Below are 21,987 nucleotides of genomic sequence, written 5' to 3'. Positions count from 1 at the left end.
CACTTATTTTTTCTACCCCTGGTTAGCACTCCAGCTGAAGTCTTTTCAGGACCCGAAAAAAGCTAGCCAAACGAAAGCTGGAAGATCTACACATTTCAAGTCCTTGAATTCTGCTACTGTTATGTGCTGATTTAAAATAACAATAATAGTAATTAATAATAGACAATCAGACCACCCAGCTGCAGTTCTGGCTTTAATGGTGGGGAAAAGGGAGGGAATCCAAGCCAACCTCCCTACTGTTCAGGCACTAGGCTCTATTTTCCTCCCCTAGTTTCAGCCAGAAATACTCTAAAGGCAAATGCTAACTTCTTTACTGGTTTACTCCTGGCTAATTAGTGGGTTGTGGCTTTTCCCCCCCTATTTCTAGTCTCCAATTAGTTCCCCTTAGGACTGCTTATCCACACATTTTTATAAATTAGTAGATTTTAGCCAGCAGTTTTCTATTTGCTATAGCAGAAGCGAAATGGTGATGATGGCACTGACTTTGGAGTGTTATCCTGATGGTTTATAAGGAATAAATGATTCTCCTTGGGCTCTTTTAGTCCTTGGTAGATGGGCAACTTAGAACTACCCCCTGTAACAAAATGACTAAAATCTACCTGGAAAACATGAATCATTTGTAACTTTTAGCTTTGCTGTGGTTCTTCAAAAGAAGTCCATGAACTGGTAGTCTCATACACCATGATTACTTCAGTTCTAATGTAATGCCTGAAGAACTTGGTAAACTCAACTTACTGCTAGATTTTTAAAAATAAGAATATGTTTATTGGTCACCTACCATGTTCTTAAGCATTGTACTACAAGGGGCTCTCAGGTGGCATAAAGGGATGAGAAGGCATCTGTAAGCTGAATTCTGCTGCTATAATATATGGATTTTTAATAATGATGGTGATGATAGGTGAAAAGAATATTCCAAGAGTTTACCAGGAAGGATATCTAGCCCATAAAAGGTAAGAAGAATGTATATAAAGAAAGCTTATCAGTTAAAAGAGGCAGAAGGAGCAAGCTGTGACATGCTTTTAAAAAGTATAAATATATGAAGAAATAACTTCTAAAGAAGAAAGCAGGGTTGGAGAGAAAGAAGTAGGGTTTGAATTCAAGAAAACTTGTAAAGATGTTAAAATCCAGGAGTGTTTTGATAAAGGTACTATTCATTTGTTCCTTAACTGGGGCTTTCAAAAAGTAATGACCAGGTTTCCAGCGAAGATGGAGGCATAGAAGAACTCGCTTTGCCTCCTCCACAACCATAAGGATAACAACCAATCTAAAAACAAACCAGAACTGCCAGAAAATCCAACTGTATGGAAGTCTGACACCCAAGGATTTAAAGAAGAAACATTCATCCAGATGGGTAGGAGGGGTGGAAAGGATGCAGTGTGGCCTGGCATCAGTGACTGGTGGAATGGGCGGTCCCACATTCATGTGCAGCATATAAAAATTGGGAGGCACAACTGGGAAGTGAGTGATTCCAGCCTTACGCCAGACTGCACAGCCCATGGTTCCAAGGCTGGGAAATAAAGCCTTATGACCTTTGGCTATAAAAACCAGTGTAGCTTGGGGTGGTGGGAGAAACTGCAGGTCTCTCGGACAGTTTGTTTAAAGGGTCCACAGGGTTCTAGAATGTGTGCAAACCTACCCACTCTGGGAATCAGCACTAGGGCAGCAGGGAGAAGAGCATCAGGTGATTATGGGAAGTGGGGTGACAGGAAATGGGGTGAGAGCTGAGCAAGTGGCATTTATCTCTCTTTAATCCATCCCCCACTTACAGTGCCACAAAGCAGTGAAGCAGTTTCCCCTGTCCTGGTGAATGCCTAAGGCTCCGCCCCTTACAATGTAACATGGGAGTCAAAACAGCTCTACCTAATATGCAGAAACACAGGGAGGCTGCCAAATTGAGGAGACAAAGAAATATGGTCCAAATGAAAGAACAAAACAAAACCCCAGAAAAAGAAGTAAACAAAATGGTGATTGCCAATCTATCAGATGCAGAGTTGAAAACACTGGTGCTCAGGATGCTCACAGAAATGATTGAGTATGGCCACAAAATAAAGGAAGAAGCGAAGGCTATACAAAGTGAAATAAAGAAAAATATACAGAGAACCAACAGTGAAGGGAAGGAAACTGGGACTCAAATCAATGATTTGGAACAAAAGGAAGATATAAACATTTGACCGTTAGAACGGAAAGGAGAAACAATAATTCAAAAAAACAAGGAGAGGCTTAGGAACTTCTGGGACAACTCAAATGTACCAACATCTGAATCATAAGGGTGCCAGGAAGAAAAGAGGAAGAGGAAGAAATCAAAAACTTATTTGAAAAAATAATGAATGAAAACACCCCAAATTTGATGAAGGAAATAGACATATAAATCCAGGAAGCTCAGAGAGTCCCAAACAAGTTGGACCCAAAGAGGACCACACCAAAACACATCAGAATTAAAATGCCAAAGGTTAAACATAAAGAGAGAATCTTAAAAGCAGCAAGAGAAAAGCAGACTTATCTACAAAGGAGTTTCCATAAGATTACCAGCTGATTTTTCAAAAGAAACTTTGCAGGCTAGAAGAGATTGGCAAAAACTATTGGAAGAGATGAAAAGTAAGGACCTACATCCAAGATTACTCTCTCCAGCAAATCTATCATTTAGAATGGTAGGGCAGATAAAATGCTTCCCACATAAGGTCAAGTTAAAGGAGTTCATCATCATCAAACCCTTATTATATGAAATGTTCAAGGGACTTATCTAAGAAAAAGAAGATCAAAACTATGAATAGTAAAATGACAACAAACTCACAACTATCAATAATGGAATCTAAGAATACAAAACAAACTAAGCAAACAACTAGAATAGGAACCGAATCAGAGAAATGGAGATCACATGGAGGGTTATCAGCAAGGAGGGGGAAGAGGGAGATTGGGGACAAGGTACAGGGAATAAGAAGCATAATTGGTAGGTACAAAATAGACACGGGGATGTTAAGAATAGTATAGGAAATGGAGAAGCCAAAGAACTCATATGTATGACCCAAGGACATGAATTAAGGCGGGGATTGCTGAAAGGAATGGGGGTACTAGGTAGAGGGGGACAAAAGGGAAAAATGGGTCAATTGTAATAGCATAATCAATAAAATATACTTAATAATAAAATGTCCCACAAAACAAATAAAAAAGTAATGATTAAAATATTTTAGAACTGTTATTTTTAATAAATCAACTAGATACAATTCTAAATTGGATCATATGAGAATGAAAGCTGTATTTTCATGTGGTACATGTGGTGTGGTCTTATGTCAGTGCTATAAGAGTCAAATCCTAAGACCCAAATTTAGCATGTAAAACTAAGAAACTATCAAATAGTTATTAAAGTGGTATTTCTGAAGATACATTTTACTTCTAAGAGACATAAGATAAAGGCTAATGGAAAGAATTTGTGTGTGGGTATAAATGGCTGAGAATCATTGAATTTTACTTGCTGAAATAAAGGGTAAAGGAAAAATTAATAAATGAATAAAATAAATGACCTTTATGAAGCATGTCATGAGGAGCAGAGAATTCCTTGCCTAGCCTCAGAGAAACTGTTCATATACGTACTTTCTCCACAGGGCAGTAAATGACTGTGCTGACACAAATCCTGTCTTCTCTCCCCCTGCAGCCCTGAACATGGGGGCTTTCCAATAGAGAGGACAGCCACAGACCTGCAAATAAAACACAAATACAGTGTAAGCCAAGGGGCAGTGAAGAGATGACATGGCCAAAGAAAGAGCCTTTGTGGCTTTTACCCTTTAAGCCACAGTGGACAAAAGGGCCCTTGGAAGAGCAAAACAGGGACAGAGGCAAATATATCAGAGACACAGAGGGGGAACAAAATACAGGATTGCATGTTTAATGGAGAAAATAGAAATCCATTTACCTTTTTTCCAACTTCATTTAGAGTTTCTTTCCCCTATCCTGACAGTTAAAGTAACCAGTCTTCCCCCTTCCTACCACTCTTATATCATGTATTTTTTATCTCCCAGAAAGAAAAAGAAATGACTGAATGTCATGGTTGTGTATGACCTTCCTTCCTATGGCAGAAAAATAGTCACCTTTATTATGTGGTTACTTGGTGTTAATACTCTCTACCTTTATCTCTCTCCGGCTCTAATTTTGGCATATTAGGTTAAGACCCAGGATCAAGAAGAATCAGAAAAGCCCCAACCATTCAAGAAAACAGCTATCTAATCTATTTAAATGGTTACAATTCAGGTAAAAAATGGAAAGTAAAATGAAAATGCTGTAATTTATTTATGTATTAGAAACTACCACAAATAACTCACATTATAAAAGCCTCAGGAAGAACTGGAAATGAATATAAAGCAACTACAATATCCTAAAATGTAATTTTTTTCTTCAATAAAAGCTCTTTCTTTCAATTAAAAATATTCTTATGTAAGAATTTTTACCAAATTTACTTTTTTTTTGTAAAGGAAAAATCTTAGTGAGGATAATATCTACATATTAGCATAGAAATAGTCTACAAATATTCCCAATTTTATATATACATGTAACACATATTCTGAAATCTGGAACTCTTCAAAGAAACACATCTTGTTATTAAGGAAATTCTTATTATTCATATTAGATGGAGGATGTGCTGAGTCTTCATCATTCTACAAAGGGAAGTTTCTCCATTGGAGGTTGACAAGATGTGAATACACGTTAGGTTCAGGTAAAGTTGCCTCTGGTGTGAAGCCTTGGCATATGGGGGATCCCCACAGAAGACTGAAGAGCACCGAGTCTGCGAGTGCTAAGAACACTTAAGGCTGCTGGGTTCATGTCAGAGAGGAGGATATGGAAGGAGAGATACAAACCTAGGGAGGTAAGTACAGGGCAGAAATAATAGGCTGCTCCTGGCAGGGCCACTAAAGCATGTTCTGCAAACAGGATGGAATTTAAGATTTCTTAAGTCCAGAGTTCAAATACCTCCACTGAGGTCAAGAATGAGGAAAGGTGTCGCTTAGCAACCAAATGGATTTTTTATTGTATAAATTATGATTGCCAAGGTACAAAGCTCACAATTAATATACTTTGGGTTGTAAATTGTCAAATCCATTTTCCCCAATCCCAATCCTCCCTTTCATGGAGAATGTTGGTGTGCCAAGAAAATGCTCTTAGATGTTATAGGTTATTGGCAACTGCAGGGAAAGCTGAAAGAATAGCCTGTATTATGAAGGTGGGGCGCAGAGCCATAAACAGAAAGTATGGGGAGATGTTGGAAGTGACTTGCCAAAGTGCTCCAAACTCCCACCGTTAGTCACTCGTGGGTTTTTCAGAATTAGAATGTACTAGGAGGGCTCTAGCTCAACCTCTAGCAGTCACCAGCCTCAGCTGAAACACTTCTAAGGGCTGTGTGCTCACTACCTCTCATGCAACTACTTTCACTATTGAACAACTTTTATTCCCATGGATTACAGTCTTTTCTGCACAAGACTCCTGTTAAATGCATATATGTCAGCTTGTGAGGAGTAATAAGTCACTGAGAGATTAACACTTATAAATTTATTATGACCCAAAGGCAAAATCCTAAGGGATAAGGTAGAGAATGGATATGTTTTGAAGTAGATTGGAAAGGATTGACCTAGTTTGCTCACCGTGGGGTGCCTGAGTAAACAAGTGTTAGGGTACCAGGCCCTTGGAGAAAACACCAATGAAAAAAAATGGAAGGGTGATGAAAAGCAAGGGCTGCAGACACTGCACTTTGATTATTTAAAAAAAATGTATGGTTCGCCTGCATCTGCTTAAAAAATAACTAAGATGAAGGGAATCAGGAGATAAGAATCTAAAAGAAAAATAAATGATATTAATCTGAGGGAAACAAAATAGAGAATTTTATATCAGAGGAGAGAATAAGCCAGTGTCAGGATTTTTACAAAGGAAGAGAATGGATGACAAGTGGGGATGTATAAGGAGATACAGAAAATGGGTTTAGGAAACTTAGGTTTATAGGAGCAGGCAAGAGTCAATGTGGTAATCAAAGTCACTGGAACAAAGAAAATTCAGTTAACACTTAAAATTTGATCTAACAATGGCCTAACAATATAAAGAACTGAAAGCAAGGTGGTTTAATGATACACACAGGAAGAGATAATCACCAATATTTGCAGTGTTCTTTAATATTTAAAATGTTTCATCTTGTTATTCCATTTGGTCCTCATGCCCCATGCAGAAGAGGGCAGGTATTTTTTATCCCACTCTGCAGACGAAGAAAATAAAGACACAGAGGGTACCTGACAGGCCACAGGTTTGGTGGGTCAAGATGGGGCTACATCAGTAAGAACAGGGGCTGGAGAGCTTGGTTCAGAAGACAGTTTCATTCTTTTTCCTCGACTTCCTGATAGAGGTCCAGTCTCTGACAAACGCTTTTCTTTCTGTTCCTACACTGCCTTTGTCCCTTTTAGATTCACTCTGTCATTTCTTCTCCATCATCACTTAGAATTTAATCAGAAATGGGCATTAATCCCTCCAGGGATTATGGCTATTTGAGGTCAAAGATAAATAAGCTAAACTTCACCAAAGGATGCACATTTTATGAACACAGAGGTTTCTTTGCACTTAAAAAACAGATCACAGCCTGTATAGCTATACTTAAGTGTCACCAAGAGTCGATTGTAAATTCAAGCTGGCCTTCCAAATAGCTTTATAAACTACAAGAATCCATAAAAATGTTCATTTATTGCTCCAACCTCCTCTCCCCTCATCATCCCTTAAAGGTTGTCTTTCTTCTCCCTTTCAAATGACCACCCCTTGTGAGAACACAAGCACACGGGGTGCAAGGGATGCAGGTGCAGAGTTCACTGCCTAGTGGCAGAGAAGAGTGGACAGCACAGTAAAAATGGTTGAAAATAAGGATGGCTTAGTGAGTGCTAACAGACTGCCATAGTCAAGTAAAAACTGGTTTAATGGGGATTGGCTAACTAGAAGACATGATTAAATGAATTTTTAAAAGAAATGATTTGTTTTTATAAATAAATGATTTTAAAAATAGACAAGGTCCAATAAAATGAGCTGATACAGTAACCTAAAACAAACCAATACAAACCAATACACTTGTGATATCTTGTGAGGTCATTATACAGTACACGCATTCTCACTTTTACATGCAATGTTGTTTTTAAAATTTAAAGGTATGAGCAACTTACCTTGCTACCTGAGCCAACAATTAAGGTGAAAGAGCAATAAGCACTAATGCTTGGCACCCATAAATGGAATTTCGGTCTATAATCAAGTACAATTCAGGCAAGTTAATCAAACATGTATGTATACTGGCTATTGTGCCACATGATTAGGTACACAGTAAATTGTTATGCAAATGACTGTTACTATGGTAAACAATATAGTTTTCTACCTTTTTCAACTTTTCTGTGTTGTCAGTTTCAACACTGGCAGTTTTACCCAATGACATACAGATCGAGCCTCACTGTCTGTAAACAGCACAGTCCTTTCTCTGACTCCTCAGCATGCACAGACCCATTCCTGACCTGGTTACACTCTTTCCTGATCTCCCTTGACAATTTTTGGCCTCCTGTTCTCTTCTCTGAATCTGTTCAGTGCTAGAGGGCCACTGAACTACCATGGCAGGGATACCTGGATTACAGGTGGGTGGAGGCAGGAGGGCAGAAAGGCCAAAATAGGCTCCTCGGTCAAGGAATATTCAGAGAAGGAAGGTCGATCCAGAGGACCTGAATTCAAAACAGAGCAGAGAGCAGGTCTCTGAGAGTGAGGCACTAATCATGTGGATTGGCTCTCCAGGTGTGATGACTCAGCACAGCACCAGGGAACCACCATGTCCCTTAATCTGGACAAGTCTGTCTCTCTTTGTCTGCCTGCCTAAAGCAGTCCATGAAAATCTCCTGTCTCTCTCACACAAACTGTTGTCATATCAGAAATACCATTTGGTATTTATGCAGTTAACATGTTATTTCCAGATGCAAACTCCATTCATCCTTGCTAAATTCTCTCTTTTGGATTTAGATTCATAGTTCCAGCCCGTTTAGATAATTTACTGTCTCTGGTTCACACAATAACTACTTCTCAAAGCTTTGGGTAAGAAAATGCCAAAGCCCTGAAAGAAGTTATAATTTATTAGGGTGGAAATAATTGGAAGTTATTCCAATGGTATGTTAGTACATGTTCAGGGGAGATAACGTGGTAGAAATAGCACAGTGCTAGGAGTTAGGGGACATGTCTCCTGATGTGTACCAGTTCTGTGACTTCAGGTAAGTACTCGTGAGACTTCAGTTTCCTCATGTGGAAACAGGTGAGCTCTTATTTCTGGAATGAAAGAGTCTGTTTTTTATTAGAAACATCTAAGGGACCAACAAACAAGTTCTAAGATTAGGAGTGAAGAAAGGGGGAATAAAGAAAGAAGTCCTTTTGATTTCCCTTAAAACCACTCTATTTACAAATTATTTAACAGTAGTAACAATGTTCCAAGGTCAGAGGTAGGGGAGAGGACAGGGTGTGATTGGAGTGAGGATCCAGGGACTTCTCCAAAGACAGGATGAAAAGTAGGCCTTAAAAGGGCAGGTGATGTGGGGGTTGGCAGGAGTGGAGGCCTGTTCTGAAGGGGAGAACTGAGAGCCCAAATGCAGAGATGGGCCTGTGGGGAGGCGAGTGGGTCAGACTCAGGGAATAGCTATCTAGGGAATTTGAGTTTTATCTTCAATATGTTTTCAAACTTTTAAATATTATTTCTAAAAACAGGGGAACCATTCCTAGTATAAGTGTGCATGGTATCTTGGGACTTCCCGCTTGGTCTCCTACTTGTCTACATGTAGCCCTTAACTTACCAAAACCCTCTGTCTCTTGAAGTACAGCTTGAAATCACTGCTAAATCCTGAGGTATGGTGTTACTCAATACAAGTGCATGATAAAAATAAAACGCAAGCAAAAGAAAGTACTATTATGGATGGTAGGAATCCCTGAATGTTGCTGAGCTGCGGAATGGCATGATGAAATATAATGCAATGGTCATGCTCAGTATTACTTGTTTTAGGAGGAGGCTAGAGTTGTAGAATCCAGTAAATAAATAATTTACAGTCGTTCTGGCATTAGAAGCTAAGATTTTAAATTAAATGCAGTTGGATATATTGGAAAGTATCAAAGACTTATTTCCTAGTGGAAAATCCATTTATTTCTGAGTAGAATTAGTGTTGAACTGGCCTGGTGGTTCCTTGCTTGGCTTTAGGACAGAGTTATGATGATTGGGTGAGAACAACAACAAAAAAGATTTATATGCAACACGAGGGAAATATTTCTACCAAGTAAGGCTATATTTAATGATGGAACAGGTTGCCTGGCAAGATAGTGAGTTTCCTGTCACTGAAAGCATTCAAGCAGAGAATGAATTTGTGTGTCAGTGATGTCATGGTTGGAATTCCTACATTAAATGAAAAGCTAAATGAGAGGTCCACTAAGAGTTCCATGAAATAGGTCCATAGCTAAAGATATATCAGGATCAAATAAATTTTTTCAACATGGAAAAATTTTTTTTCAGCATGCTTAAAAACGGAGAGGAAACAGGCAGTGAAGAGAAGAGACTGGGATTGCTAGAGAAAGGAAGATTATACATCACTTAGTAATTACATTACCTTTGCAATTTTTCCCATTTCATAAATATCTGCTTTCTGATCTTCAATATCCATGAAAGCAGCTTCAATTCTGCTTAGAGTCTGTTCATGGTTACTACAGGCATCTGGGAGTCCTTCAGGAAAGTAGAATCGTGGAATGTTTACGGACAATGGTGCGTTCACAACATTATTCACATGAGGAACAGGGGAAAGAGGTTGGGGAATACTGGGAAAGGCAGCTGGAGGTGGCAGTGGCGTTCCAGGTTTCTTTTCTGGTTTATTTTGAACCTGCAAGGAAAATGTGATTATGAGACTCAAAAATTATAAACAGCATATACTTTTTGAAAGTCCTTACCAGTAATAGGAAGTAAACACAATAAAACCACAATTAGAGACAGTGGAGATCAAGAATTGACTCTACTATAGAGGGTGGCAAGCATGCTTCTAGGGAATGTTTATCTGTACTAAATAAAATACATTAATTATCTGTCAAACCCAAGTTTATATAAATTTATGCTTAAAATTCCTAACATCTATTTCCCTATAACTTATGTGGCAGACATTTAAGAGCAATGTCAGCTGACATACTAAGGATCTTGAGGTATATTCTTAGCCTGTTGGAACTGGATTGGTAAATTATTTTTGAAAACTGTTCTTAAATTTTCTGTACATTTCCACCTCTTCAAAAGGCAGATAGAACGAGTTCTTTTTAAACATGCAGATCTAAAATCTATTGGAGGGAGTGTGCTTTCACCTTCTTCCCCAGTTTAACTTTGTCAGTGTCAGAATCACTGACAATCCCTGATGCAGAGAAAGTCTTTGTTAAGAAAATTAAAGCTTTTTTGTTTTGGAGTATCTTCTACCAGGCTGACTTACTTGCTACTAGGGGCATGCCATATTTTCCAAGATACAAAGTTCTCTCGTTTTTGGTACATTCTAACCGGCAAGGATCATGGTCATTAATTTAATCACAGCCAGAGTACCTTTACAATTTATTAACTCATTTATAGTTTATATATATCATTTTCTTTTCCAAAAAGGAGTCAATGTGGTGTATAATAAAGAGACATAAGAAAGGACAGTATAAAAAGGGAGGAGGGTAATGGAGAGATTAAGATTATCCATGATTTAAGGAAAGTGGAGGGGAGATACACTAACATTTAGGTAGAGACGTTTATTTTTTCAGGGAAGACTAAATTTAGTTCTGAGATTCCTAGAAGAAAGAGCAAAGATTCCAGGAAGATTTTCAGAGTTTTAACTTCCACTCTTAATTTTGACCAATTATCCATCGAGGCTATGACCTACTATATTAGGTGCCATATAAAGTATGAGCATGGTGAACAAACTGAACTAACAAGCAAAACAGAGACAGACTCAGAGAGCAGGATGACAACTAAGGTGGGGGAGGTTAGGAGGTGGAGGGATTGAGCAGAAAGGAAAAAAGGACTTATGGACTGAACAACAGTGGTGATTACGGGGTGGGGAGGGAGGTGTAAGGGAACTAAATGGTAATGGAAAAAATAAAATAAAAATACATTAAAAAATAAAGTATGAGCATGGTACTGTATTAGGTGCCATACAAAGTATGAAACATGGCATGACTGTTGACTAGCTAGATTTATTTTAAATTCATTGTGAATACAAAGTATTACTTGAGTGTTCTTCCTTAAAGTATCCTAAAGCCATCCCTAAAGTTTGAACAAAATAATTTATCTGTAAGTAGAGCTGAATATCATATTTCCTTCTGACATAAGAGCTTATAACATATATAGATTCAGGATAAAAATCTTAGCTACCCTTGAAAAATACAAATATTATAGGAAGATAAGCTTCATTCACATAAATATGTGATAAATATGATTGAATCTCCTACTCCTGTTATACATGACCCTTTTCTCGTGTTAATATCTGACATTAATATATAGAGTCTGTTCATATATTAATACTGCTGGGGATATGAAGGCCAGCTGGTCACACCAAGCCATTGCTGCAGTATTAGGATGTCACTCATATAAAACAGTAGTCAAGAAAGAAATGGCACAGAGGGAAGTGATACCAATGAAAATGGAAAACTTAACAAAAAACAGTGATAACTTACTAGCCCTGTGCCCTCACTAGTTACTTAACCTTTCAGAACTTCAGTAATTGAACAAATTAAAATCCTTACTTCTTGTAAGGTCATTGTGAGGATTAAAGGAAATTACAGGAGTGAGGAAACTACACAGGTAAAGGGTTTGAAACAGTGCTGGTCACATATATGTCCTTGTTTGAGAAAATGAGCCAAAGGTTGGGAATCTCAAAACATTAAACATAGTTCTTCAGATTCAATAATAAATAAAATAATCACATTTGTAAAGCAATTTAAAGTTTACAAACCACTTATGATTTAACAAGTTGATAGTCTATTCTAAGTCAACATTTCTCTCTGCATTAATGCTAAATCTGCAAATATTATTACCCTGTTTTATGAGCTAGCAGCAGTAGAAAATGTTCTTAAACTTCTAAAATAAGGCATTCTGTCCACGGGCTTTACCTATAAGTCATTTACATTAGTGTCATTTCCTTTCTATTATTCTATGCTAAAAGAGATTTGTGAGACAGGTATGCTAATCATCAACATTCTTTTTTTGTTTCCTGAAAATTGTTCCCATGGTGTGACATCCAGAACAGTTATAACCATAGGATTAAAACCACTGATGCCAGTGGAGATGAAACTCAATAGTCTAGTGAACACATGCTGGTGGGGAAGGTTCAGAGGAAAGCCTCCAATGTTGACTCTATACTTTTGCTTTGACAGAAATAAGTGACATTCAAAACAAACCCTGGCTGTGTGTCAAGGTTTTTATTTCAATGGGAAAAATGTTTGACTATATGATAGTCTCTTATTTTCCTTAATGTACTTAACATGTAGCAGGCAATTATTAATTCATTGGTCGATACACATTTAATAAAAGTGATGTTAGTATTTTAAAAGGAAAATTAAAAAAATGCATTTATTTTGAACTTTCAGGTATATCAATTCAGGTGTATCATTAAATTTAATAGGAGACACATAATTTAAACCTTAACATAGAACTTAATAAAACCGACTCTTCACAAATATTATATTGTGGAACAAAACACAGCAATATAAATTTTGCCAGACTTACCAACAACTTTAGCATCTGCTCATTTTCACTCAAGTCTAGGAACAGCACTAAAATAAAATTAGCTGGGTAAACTATCTCAATTCTCCATTTCAATCTTTCCCTCTAAAAAACAGTATCACTTAGATACTCCCTCTGAATCCTTTCACTGTAGCATTTCCAATCTTTGACCATTCTTGAGCTATTTAAAAAAAAAACAACTTTATCTGTCCCAATCAAATAATTTGAAATTACTCTGGGTGAGAATAACTATGAAACTATGGTTTCCTGCTGGACTCTGGATGGCCATCACGTGTATGGCTCTTGATTTGTACTGCAGTCAGTGTTAGGTTCTCATTTGTGAGACACAGGCCATAACTTGTAAGCAAGTTAGCTTGGGCTCTGCAAAGTAGTCATCGCAGGCAGAAATGACCCAATCTCACAGCTTGCTGAGAATACTCTCTCACCACCCAGAAGTTAACTGCCACATACATTATATCACATACACATAATTGTCTATAGATAAAATTAGTTCTTCTTTAAAAAAACATTAACAGGATCAATATTTTAAAAAATATTCATTACAGATATATGTATGTTAACTCAAACATAGCCTTTTAATTCCAAGTACAAACAAGACTTTTAACAGAAAGTTTTGTTTCTCAAAGGTATTTCAATGAAAAATTCTAATATTCCTCCATTAAATTGTAAAATATTTGTTAAGTTGTATTTATTGTCTCTAAAACTGGATTCCCTCTCTACAAGAGAAAAATGTGAGTACTGTACTCAGGTCCAGAAGGTCTATTTTTAAACCTGTTGGAATCTCTCTACAAATAGCTTTCTGCAAATAGCTGAATAGAGGACACGGATTAATTCCTTGATCTAATATCAAGTGAGCTGTAAAATTATTTGTAAGTTAGTTCACTGGGTGGTTTTATTAGTAATAAAAATGTTTTAAAAGAAACACCCAAGTTTCAAACCTGTGTCTGCTGAAATGACTTCAACCGCTTCTTAAACCGTGACGGGAGAACAAAATCACAGCCCCTTGCCAGGAAAGCTAACTCTCCCCTTAAATCCGGGTCCCTTCGTAGCGATGTTTCCTTGATCATCATCTTTGAAAAGTGGATATTTACTTAGCAACTGTCCAGCACACTTCTGAAGATAGTCAGATTTAATATGCTGTTGATCTTGTTAGGCAGAAAGGTATTTTTTTTCTTCTTATTTCCCAAAGAAATTAACTTCAAGCATTGTGCTCTCCCAGCCTCCAGAGACCACAATCCATGCTTGTACTGACATGCAGCTGGTTCTCAAATACAGCCTGTGGCTCCCAGTATCTGCTCATAATTTTCAAGTTAGAAACAGCCTGCAATGGGCCTGTTGCTCCTTGTAGGTAGCTTTATGTCAAATTGACCTGCACATGTTGAGAATGCAGAGCCTTCTGGGAAAGGAAGCACCCACTACTCTGAGCACCAAAGTTAGAAACATTACAGTGAGTCTAAAAATAGCAACTTCTCAGATAATGCTAACTTCTTAAACCCAGACTATGTGAGGTGTTGATTCACATGAATTACTTTCTCCTCAAACTAGCAGAGAAAGAACACTTAAAGCATTTTTGACTTCGCTATTTAATATTTTATGAAAAAAGAAAAAGCTGCATTTCAAACTTGAAACTATTATTTTAAGAATAGTTTTTTTATTTCTTATTTGAAGAGAAGCAAATATCCAAAATCCTCTAGATATATCTCATTAAAATATGGAGAAAAACAAATTTTCATCCTCAAATGGTAGTATACAAAGATATTTGTTGGTTTCAGATTTGAAAATAAAATTTTTTGTGTGTTTGCAGACTGCATTAGTCATAAAACATACTTTTTGAGAGTGGTTCTACATATGGAGAGATTTGAAAATTTATTGTCAAAGTGTTAGGAAAGGGGAACAACTGATGCCTAAGAAAGCTGCTTTAGATACGTGTAAATGAGTGCAATTTGGCTACCATATAAAGGTACAAAAGCTGATCAAATAGCAATGACATAATACACCTTTAATTTGTGACTTTTCTTTCAAGGAACTTTAGACAAATCACCTCAGATTTTTAAAATATTCTATTGTTTTATCATATAGTAAAGCACTGCCTCATATAGTTATTTACAAGAGACTCTTCAAGTACTCTCTCATGTTTAACTTTTAGACTTCAATATTTATTTTCAATCAACCACATTATTCGGTCAATATTTACTTTCTACCTCTAGAAAATGTAAACCAAATAGCATTACCAAATAAACCCCAAACCAAAAACATCTTACAACTCTCTTCTATTGAAACTTTGTCTAATTTAGTAGGAATTAAATTCTTTGGTTTTCCATTGTTTCCTACAACTTAAGTTAGCTTTTCTTTATTGATTTCCTTAAAGACATTCTGACAACACTTTATAATGTGTACATTGGGCTTATATATTTAAACCTGTGGTTTTCAAATTTCTTTTTTCTTTTTTAAGCTGTGGAATTCTCCACTCATACAAAATCTCAGCTGAAAGCTTCCACTATATACTATAGTTGAAAGAGGATTACAACTGAAACTGGCTAATGCTTCACTGCCCTTCTTTCCCCCACCCAATTTTCTCTCACTGGGCTTACACGTTTGCCCTTTGAGCTAAGTGGCTTTCCCATTCTTTTTTTCCCATATACTCTTACCTAGAATACTGTTTTTCTTCTTCATTATTTACTTACCTCCAAATTAAAACATCAAAAAGTTTGTTATGAATGGCACTAGGTCTTTAGACTTATGATTTAATGTTTTTTCAATTAAAGCACACTCTCTTCTTCCCAACACCAAACAGTGGTTTCAGGGGGTGACTTTTCATCCCCTTCCTGAGAAAGTAGACAGTGGTAGCCAGGGGTTAGAGGAAGGGGGAAGCGATTGCTAATGCATACAAGTTTTTTGTGGTGGTGATGAAAATGATCTGGAATTATATAGCGCTGATGGTTACATGATCTTGTTGAAAATACTAAAAGCCAATAAACTGTGTACTTTAAGGGTGAATTTTATACTATGTGGATTATATCTCAATTTAAAAAAAGCATTTCTCACTTTGGCTCTAACTGGCACAGTAGTTAAAAAAAGGTAATAACTTGGAATCATAGACTTTATTTAAAATGTCATTGTAATTAAGCTTTGAGAAGAAACTGATTGCAAGCTAATTAATCTTAATTCTAATCTTTACCATCCTTCTCTTTTGTGCCCTAACCTGGTGTTTTTTTCAATGTTTAATAACTTGTTTTGTTATTGATGCTATTTTACTCTTAAATAATGACATACTGGAGTAGAAGAAGGCCATGTGGTCGCGTTTACCTACAGTTTCTTTGCTCCTGGCCTAATCTTTGAGACTTGATTGCACTGGTTGCAGCAAAATGGGATATCTACTCTGGATCTTTCTTCAATTGCCTCCAAATAATAGGAACACATTCCATGACACATTCCATTCCAGAAGTAACCCATAAATCTAGTATTTTGTTTCTCAGTGTTTCTAAAACTTGGGGGTAGATGTTCTTCCAGGGGTAGGGAAAGATAATTAAGAGCCTACAATTATTCAGTATAATTCTTGGGATCTCTATAATTTCTAGTTTTTAAAAAAAATTAAAGGATTTTTAAAAGATTTTATTTATTATTTTTGGAGAGAGGGGAAGGGAGGGAGAAAAAGAGGGAGAGAAACATTAATATGTAGGTTGCCTCTTGCATGCCCCCTACTGGGGACCTGGCCACAACCCAGGCATGTGCCCTGACTGGGAACGAACTGGCGACCCTTTAGTTTGTAGGCTGGCACTCAATCCACTGAGCCACACCAGCCAGGGTCTAGTTTTTTTTCTTAAAAAAAAAAAAAGATTTTATTTATTTATTTTTAGAGAGAGGGGAAAAGTGGGAGAGAAGGAGAGAGATATGGATGTACTAGAGAAATATCAATCAGTTGCCTCTCATACACCTGTCCCCCCGACCTGGCCTACAACCCAGACATGTGCCCTGACTGGGAACCAAACTAGTAACCTTTTGGTTTGCAGGACAACGCTCAACCCACTAAGCCACACCAGTCAGGGCTAGAATTTCTAGTTATTACAGTTCTCTGTCCTTTTTCTTCATCCTTCTCTCATTTAGGGTTTATTTCAAATAGTATTTGCTCATTATAGACCATAAGAATTCATTTGGGATCTATAAATTTGTCAGACAACTGAAGTTAGAAGGAACAGAGAGTTTCCAATCCATTGACATTGTCACATTAGATGGTGGCAGTAATACAGAATAACTTGCCCCAGTGTCTTCTTTGGTTGTGTGCATATGTGATTTTTTAGTAATTTGGCATGAGGGCTGAATTCACAGATGTCAAAAGAGATGGCTGAAATTGATGGTGACAAACATTATGTTGCAAATTTAACAGCTGATGGAGCTGTGCCTCTTAGATGCTGAAGTGCCTTCGGGTGTCTTGTTTTCAAGATGGGAGAATGGTGGTATGTTTATCTGCTAATGGGATGGTCTAGCAAAGGGTAAAAATGTATGTCTGCAAGAGAGCAGAGGGTCAATCACTGGAAGAGTGATCCTGAGTTGATGGGAGAGGATGGGATCCAGGGCATAATTGAGGGGTTGGCCTTAGGTGACCAAACCACTCATGCATAGTGATGAAAGGAAAGAAGTATAGATACTAATATGGCTAGGTGGGTGGCTAAAGGTCTTCCCTCTGATTGCTTCAGTTTTCTTAGCAACATAGGAATCAAGGTCATTCGCTGAGGGTAAGGGTGGAAGAGGACATGTTAGTGGACAGGGAAAAAAGTATGAAAGTCACTTGCAGAGTGGGAAGAGTGAAGGACTAGGGACATGTACTAGAAACTGCCAGACAACAGTAATGGCCCACTGAAGGCTGGTGATCATAAATTTAATGTAAGACTACTCAGTATGGTGTGTGATCTTTAGACAAAGTCAATTGCACAAGTAAAAGCTCAGAGTGGACAGAATGAGAAAAGGATAATGAGATGAATAGGTGTTCCTTAACTCTTTAAGCCTAAATGTTCAGAATTTAAACAAACAGCTAGTATGTGGAGGTACAATAGGAACTGGGGGTACAACTATGAATACAGGAGCACCATCTTCTCAAAATGCCTACAATCTATAATCAAGGTATTTCCATCCTGCAATGACTAAATGATCTATACATCTTTTTTTCTTTCATTGCTATTTTGCATTGGTTTCAGGTGTACAGCTTAGTGGTTAGACAATCATATACTTTACATAGTGTGCCTCCCAATATTTCCAGTACCCCAATGGCACCATACATAATTATCATATTACTATACTTCCTATGTTTTACTTACTTCCTCATGACTATTTTGTAACTACCAACTTGTGCTCCTTAGTCCCTTCCCCTCTTTCACCAAGTCCCCCAACACCCATCTCCTCTGGAAACCACCAGTTCATTCTCTTGTCTATGAGGCTGTTTCAATTTTGTTTATTTTGTTATTTAGATTCCACATATAAGTAAAATCACATATTTGCCTTTCTCTGACTTATTTCACTGAGAATAACAACCTCTAGGTCTATCCATGCTGTTGCAAATGGTAAGATTTCATTCCTTTTTATGGCCAAGAAATCCACTGTATTTAGGTACCATAGCTTTTTTATACACTTGTGTATTGATGGGCACTTGGTTTGCTTCTATAGCTTGGCTTTGCAAATAACACTCCATGAACATATGGGTGTATATATTCTTTCAAATTAGTGTTTTGGGTTTCTTCAGATAAACCCTAAGAAGTGGAATTGCTGGGTCATAAGGCAGACCCATTTTTAATTTTTTGAGAAAACACCATACTGCTTTCCATAGTGGCTACACCAATCTGCATTCCCAATATTGCACGAAGTGATCTATACTCTTAATACCATTCTTCCCTCTTGACGGGAAAGGTGATAGGGCATCCTTACACCACCAAGAGTTTTAGGTGTTAAGAGCTAGAGGAATTGTTCTTCCTAGGTTTACTAAAAGTCAAATAAATTCATGTTATCTCTGTTACAGAATTCGTCAGCAAGAAAGATAACTTATGATGATGGTTAGCTGTTAATGTCTCACAAAATGAATTCTTTTTTGACCTCAAAAGTAACTGACATTTCCCAGAGGGTCCCTGGAAAATCTCAGGGATTTGTCTCACACCTTGTAAAAAACAGATATTAAACTAATTAGGTTTATTTGGTATGTTAAATTACATGGGAAGCACTGTCAAATAAATGATGACAAAACTTTGTGTGGATGCATGTTATTAGTATCAGTGGTCTAGAAACTATGAAATTTCCCCAAATCTGGTATGTTCTAGTATAATATTATCAGTCATAATTCCAATTACCTTAAAATGTGGTATGTTACAGACATAACCAAATTCTTTGGTCAAGTCCATTATAATAAACTCTCAACAGATTTTTAACTGTGGGTAGTTGTAAGTCTTTTGCCATTTTAAGCCAGCTATTACTTTTCTCTAATGCTTTTGCAAAAGTGAAATTCATGGAAAAGACCATGCAAAGTATACTTAACTGTTGACACTGATGTCAAACCTTAGGTGCATGTTTTATAACTAAAGAAGATGTCACCTGATATCTGGTCTTGTGCAAATGCTAGATACTTCAAAATCAAATTGACTAGGAAGAGACATAGATGACATACATCAAGATGGACGGCTTCCTCCCAAGGTATAGGATCAAAAAAACATTTCTTTTCATTCCTCCTTCACTTTCTGATTATCCTTTTCCTAGTTTCTTTCCCCTGTTCTGAAAAGATAATGCATTACCCACATATCTCAGGCCTTTACAAATGAGGGTAATGCAACCTTCAACTGACTGTCGAATGCTAAGATACTAGTGATCTTGTAGTTGTTTCCGCCCATTAAAATATCTCCCTGACCCAATGCCACTGATTTTCTGAAACCAGCTTGCTGGATAAACACTTCTGAGGAAGTGGAGACACAGTTCCACAAAATACATAAAGAGGCCACCTGGCTTATAGAAAAGTATGTCCCTTTTCAGGGTCATTTCTTAACTTACTTGGTTCTTGTTGGTTTGACTTAGGAGGACTCTGGCTCAGGACTGCTCTCCAAACCATGGGCATAGTTTTGTTGTAATAATTATTACTGTCTCCCTAACACAGTGTGTATTAAATTTTAAATGTGTGTGGGCAGCCATTGGCCAGCCAACAGATGGTCTTTCTCTGACTGGACTGACAAAAGAGAACAGAAGAACATAATCAGCTCCAAGAAGAGGAGCCTGGCATCATCTTGTGTGAATCCTCCACTGAGAACCAAAGAGACAATCGTACCTGAGAATCATGCTAATAAGACTGACACTTTTGATCAAGCCTCCTCAATGGTCAAGAGTAGCAATTTTCAACTGGTTTGCTGCAAGAGGCACACTGGTATGCAAGAATTTTTTTAAAATGCAATACCTGAGTGTTTAGTCTTTTCCCTTAGATTGTCAAATAGAAAAATAACAACAGCCAATACAACAACAGCTGTCCAGTGTGAATCAAAATTATACCTATTTTTGGGTCACACTAGCAAAATAAGAAATTTGGTGTGCCGCACAATTTTAGTAATTAGCTTATGTGTGCCATGAGATGAAAAAAGTTGAAAATTACTGGTCAAGAGGATGAGCAAAAGGGGGCACTGCTGAAATACATTTCCAGGCCCAAGATGGAGCTATTCCTTCCCATGGTGCCACCTTAAGAAACCGAAACTTAGATAACTTTCGTGTTCTTGTAAATGTTCTGCTCCACCAGAAACACAGTATATTCAGTTAGCTGATCCCCAAAGGCCAAGCCAACTCTGGGCCTTCTTATCCCAAACAAGGTTGACTATGTGGTCTCAGCCCATCAGATATTTTCTATTTATTTCTCCCTTTTTCTTTATTCTTTATCTTATGAAAGCTCCTTGCCTTCTGCCCCATTCTGCAGTTCTCCAAAGAGACACTGTGCACTCATGGAGTGTTAAATAAAGTTTGTATTATCTAAATTGCCTTCTTTAATCATTTTTTATTAAGTATAAATGACCTTTACCACATTATTGAAATAGGCCCAGCTAAAATTCATACTTGGCTATAATTTGACAATAGTTTTACTGTTTAATCTTGAAGTTAATAAAGCTATTTCTTAAAAACATTAACATTATAATTTGTACTCTTTAGTAATTCAGACAGGTTTTCCCCTTAATTAGCTCAAATTTGTAAGGTTTCACTAAACTTAAATATTATAGTTTTTTAAAATAATAACCTTCCTCTTTATTTATCTTAAATTCTTCCTTTTTCATTGATGAACCTTCTCCCTGATTCCATTCTTTTAACTGATGTAGGCAGTAATGGATTTTTTTCCTGGCTTTGTTTTTACTAAAATTAAGTTGAAATAAATAATTTTCAAGGGAGGCTAGTGTTTATTATTTTAACTTGTGAATAATAGCTACTAGGCTAGTAAAGGCTGTAATACCATCTGTTGGTGGTAATAAATTGTTAAAAGAAGAAAGGAGGCGGAGTGGGGAGGAGGAGGGGGGAGCAAGGGGAGGAGGAAAGGGGAAAGGAAAGGGGGCAAGAGGGGGAAGGAAGGAGGAGGAGGAATGGAGAAGGGAGGAAGAAAGAAGACGATGACAGCTTGGCCGGGTAGCTCAGCTGGTTGGAGTGTTGATCTGATTCACTAAGGTTGTGGGTTTGATCCCTGGTCAGGGCACAAGAATCAACCAATAAGTATCTAAATAAGATACAAATTGATGTTTATGTCTCTCTCTCTAAAAATCAATTAAGGAATAAAAGAAGACTGTGTTGACAGAGATTTTGTGACCCACATAACCTGAAATATTTACTACCTGGCTCTGTACAGAAAATGTTTGCCAACTCCTGGTTTAAAGTATTTTATAAGAAAAGAAAGATTTTTTGAAAAAGTAGAGACAGCTAAGTCACAGAAGGACAGTTTGTTTTCTCACATTAAGTATATTCCTAAATTTTATATTTTTATATTATGTCTCTTTTTTTAAAAGATTTTATTTATTTATTTTTAGAGAGGGAAGGGTGGGAGAAAGAGAGAGAGAGAGAAACATCAATGTGCAGTTGCTGGGGGCCGTGGCCTGCAACCCAGGCACGTGCTCTGACTGGGAATCGAACCTGCGGCACTTTGATTTGCAGCCCACGCTCAATCCACTGAGCTACGCCAGCCAGGGCTATTTATTTGTCTCTTTAAATTAGTTTTTCATGAATTA

At 37.3% G+C, this 21,987-nt stretch overlaps 1 protein-coding gene across 4 annotated transcripts in view; it reads right to left on the bottom strand.

Moving 5' to 3' along the window:
• PPP2R3A (protein phosphatase 2 regulatory subunit B''alpha) overlaps positions 1-21,987 on the bottom strand; it is a 157,597-nt gene that overhangs the window by 94,954 nt on the left and 40,656 nt on the right. For 3 of the 4 annotated variants that reach the window (XM_028519000.2, XM_036030691.1, XM_036030692.1), the window contains exons 4-5: positions 9,627-9,893; positions 3,589-3,692 (exon numbers count right to left, since the gene is read on the bottom strand). In XM_028519000.2, the coding sequence (XP_028374801.1) occupies positions 3,589-3,692; positions 9,627-9,893 (371 nt within the window). Of the gene's footprint in view, positions 1-3,588; positions 3,693-9,626; positions 9,894-13,710; positions 14,396-21,987 lie in introns of those variants that run through there. The other variant, XM_028519001.2, reaches the window with a different exon arrangement.

The sequence above is a fragment of the Phyllostomus discolor genome, chromosome 7 (assembly GCF_004126475.2).
Source record: "Phyllostomus discolor isolate MPI-MPIP mPhyDis1 chromosome 7, mPhyDis1.pri.v3, whole genome shotgun sequence".
Lineage (NCBI taxonomy): Eukaryota > Metazoa > Chordata > Mammalia > Chiroptera > Phyllostomidae > Phyllostomus > Phyllostomus discolor.
Note: the sequence above shows the minus strand (reverse complement) of the source record. Positions and strands in the feature narration are given on the sequence as shown.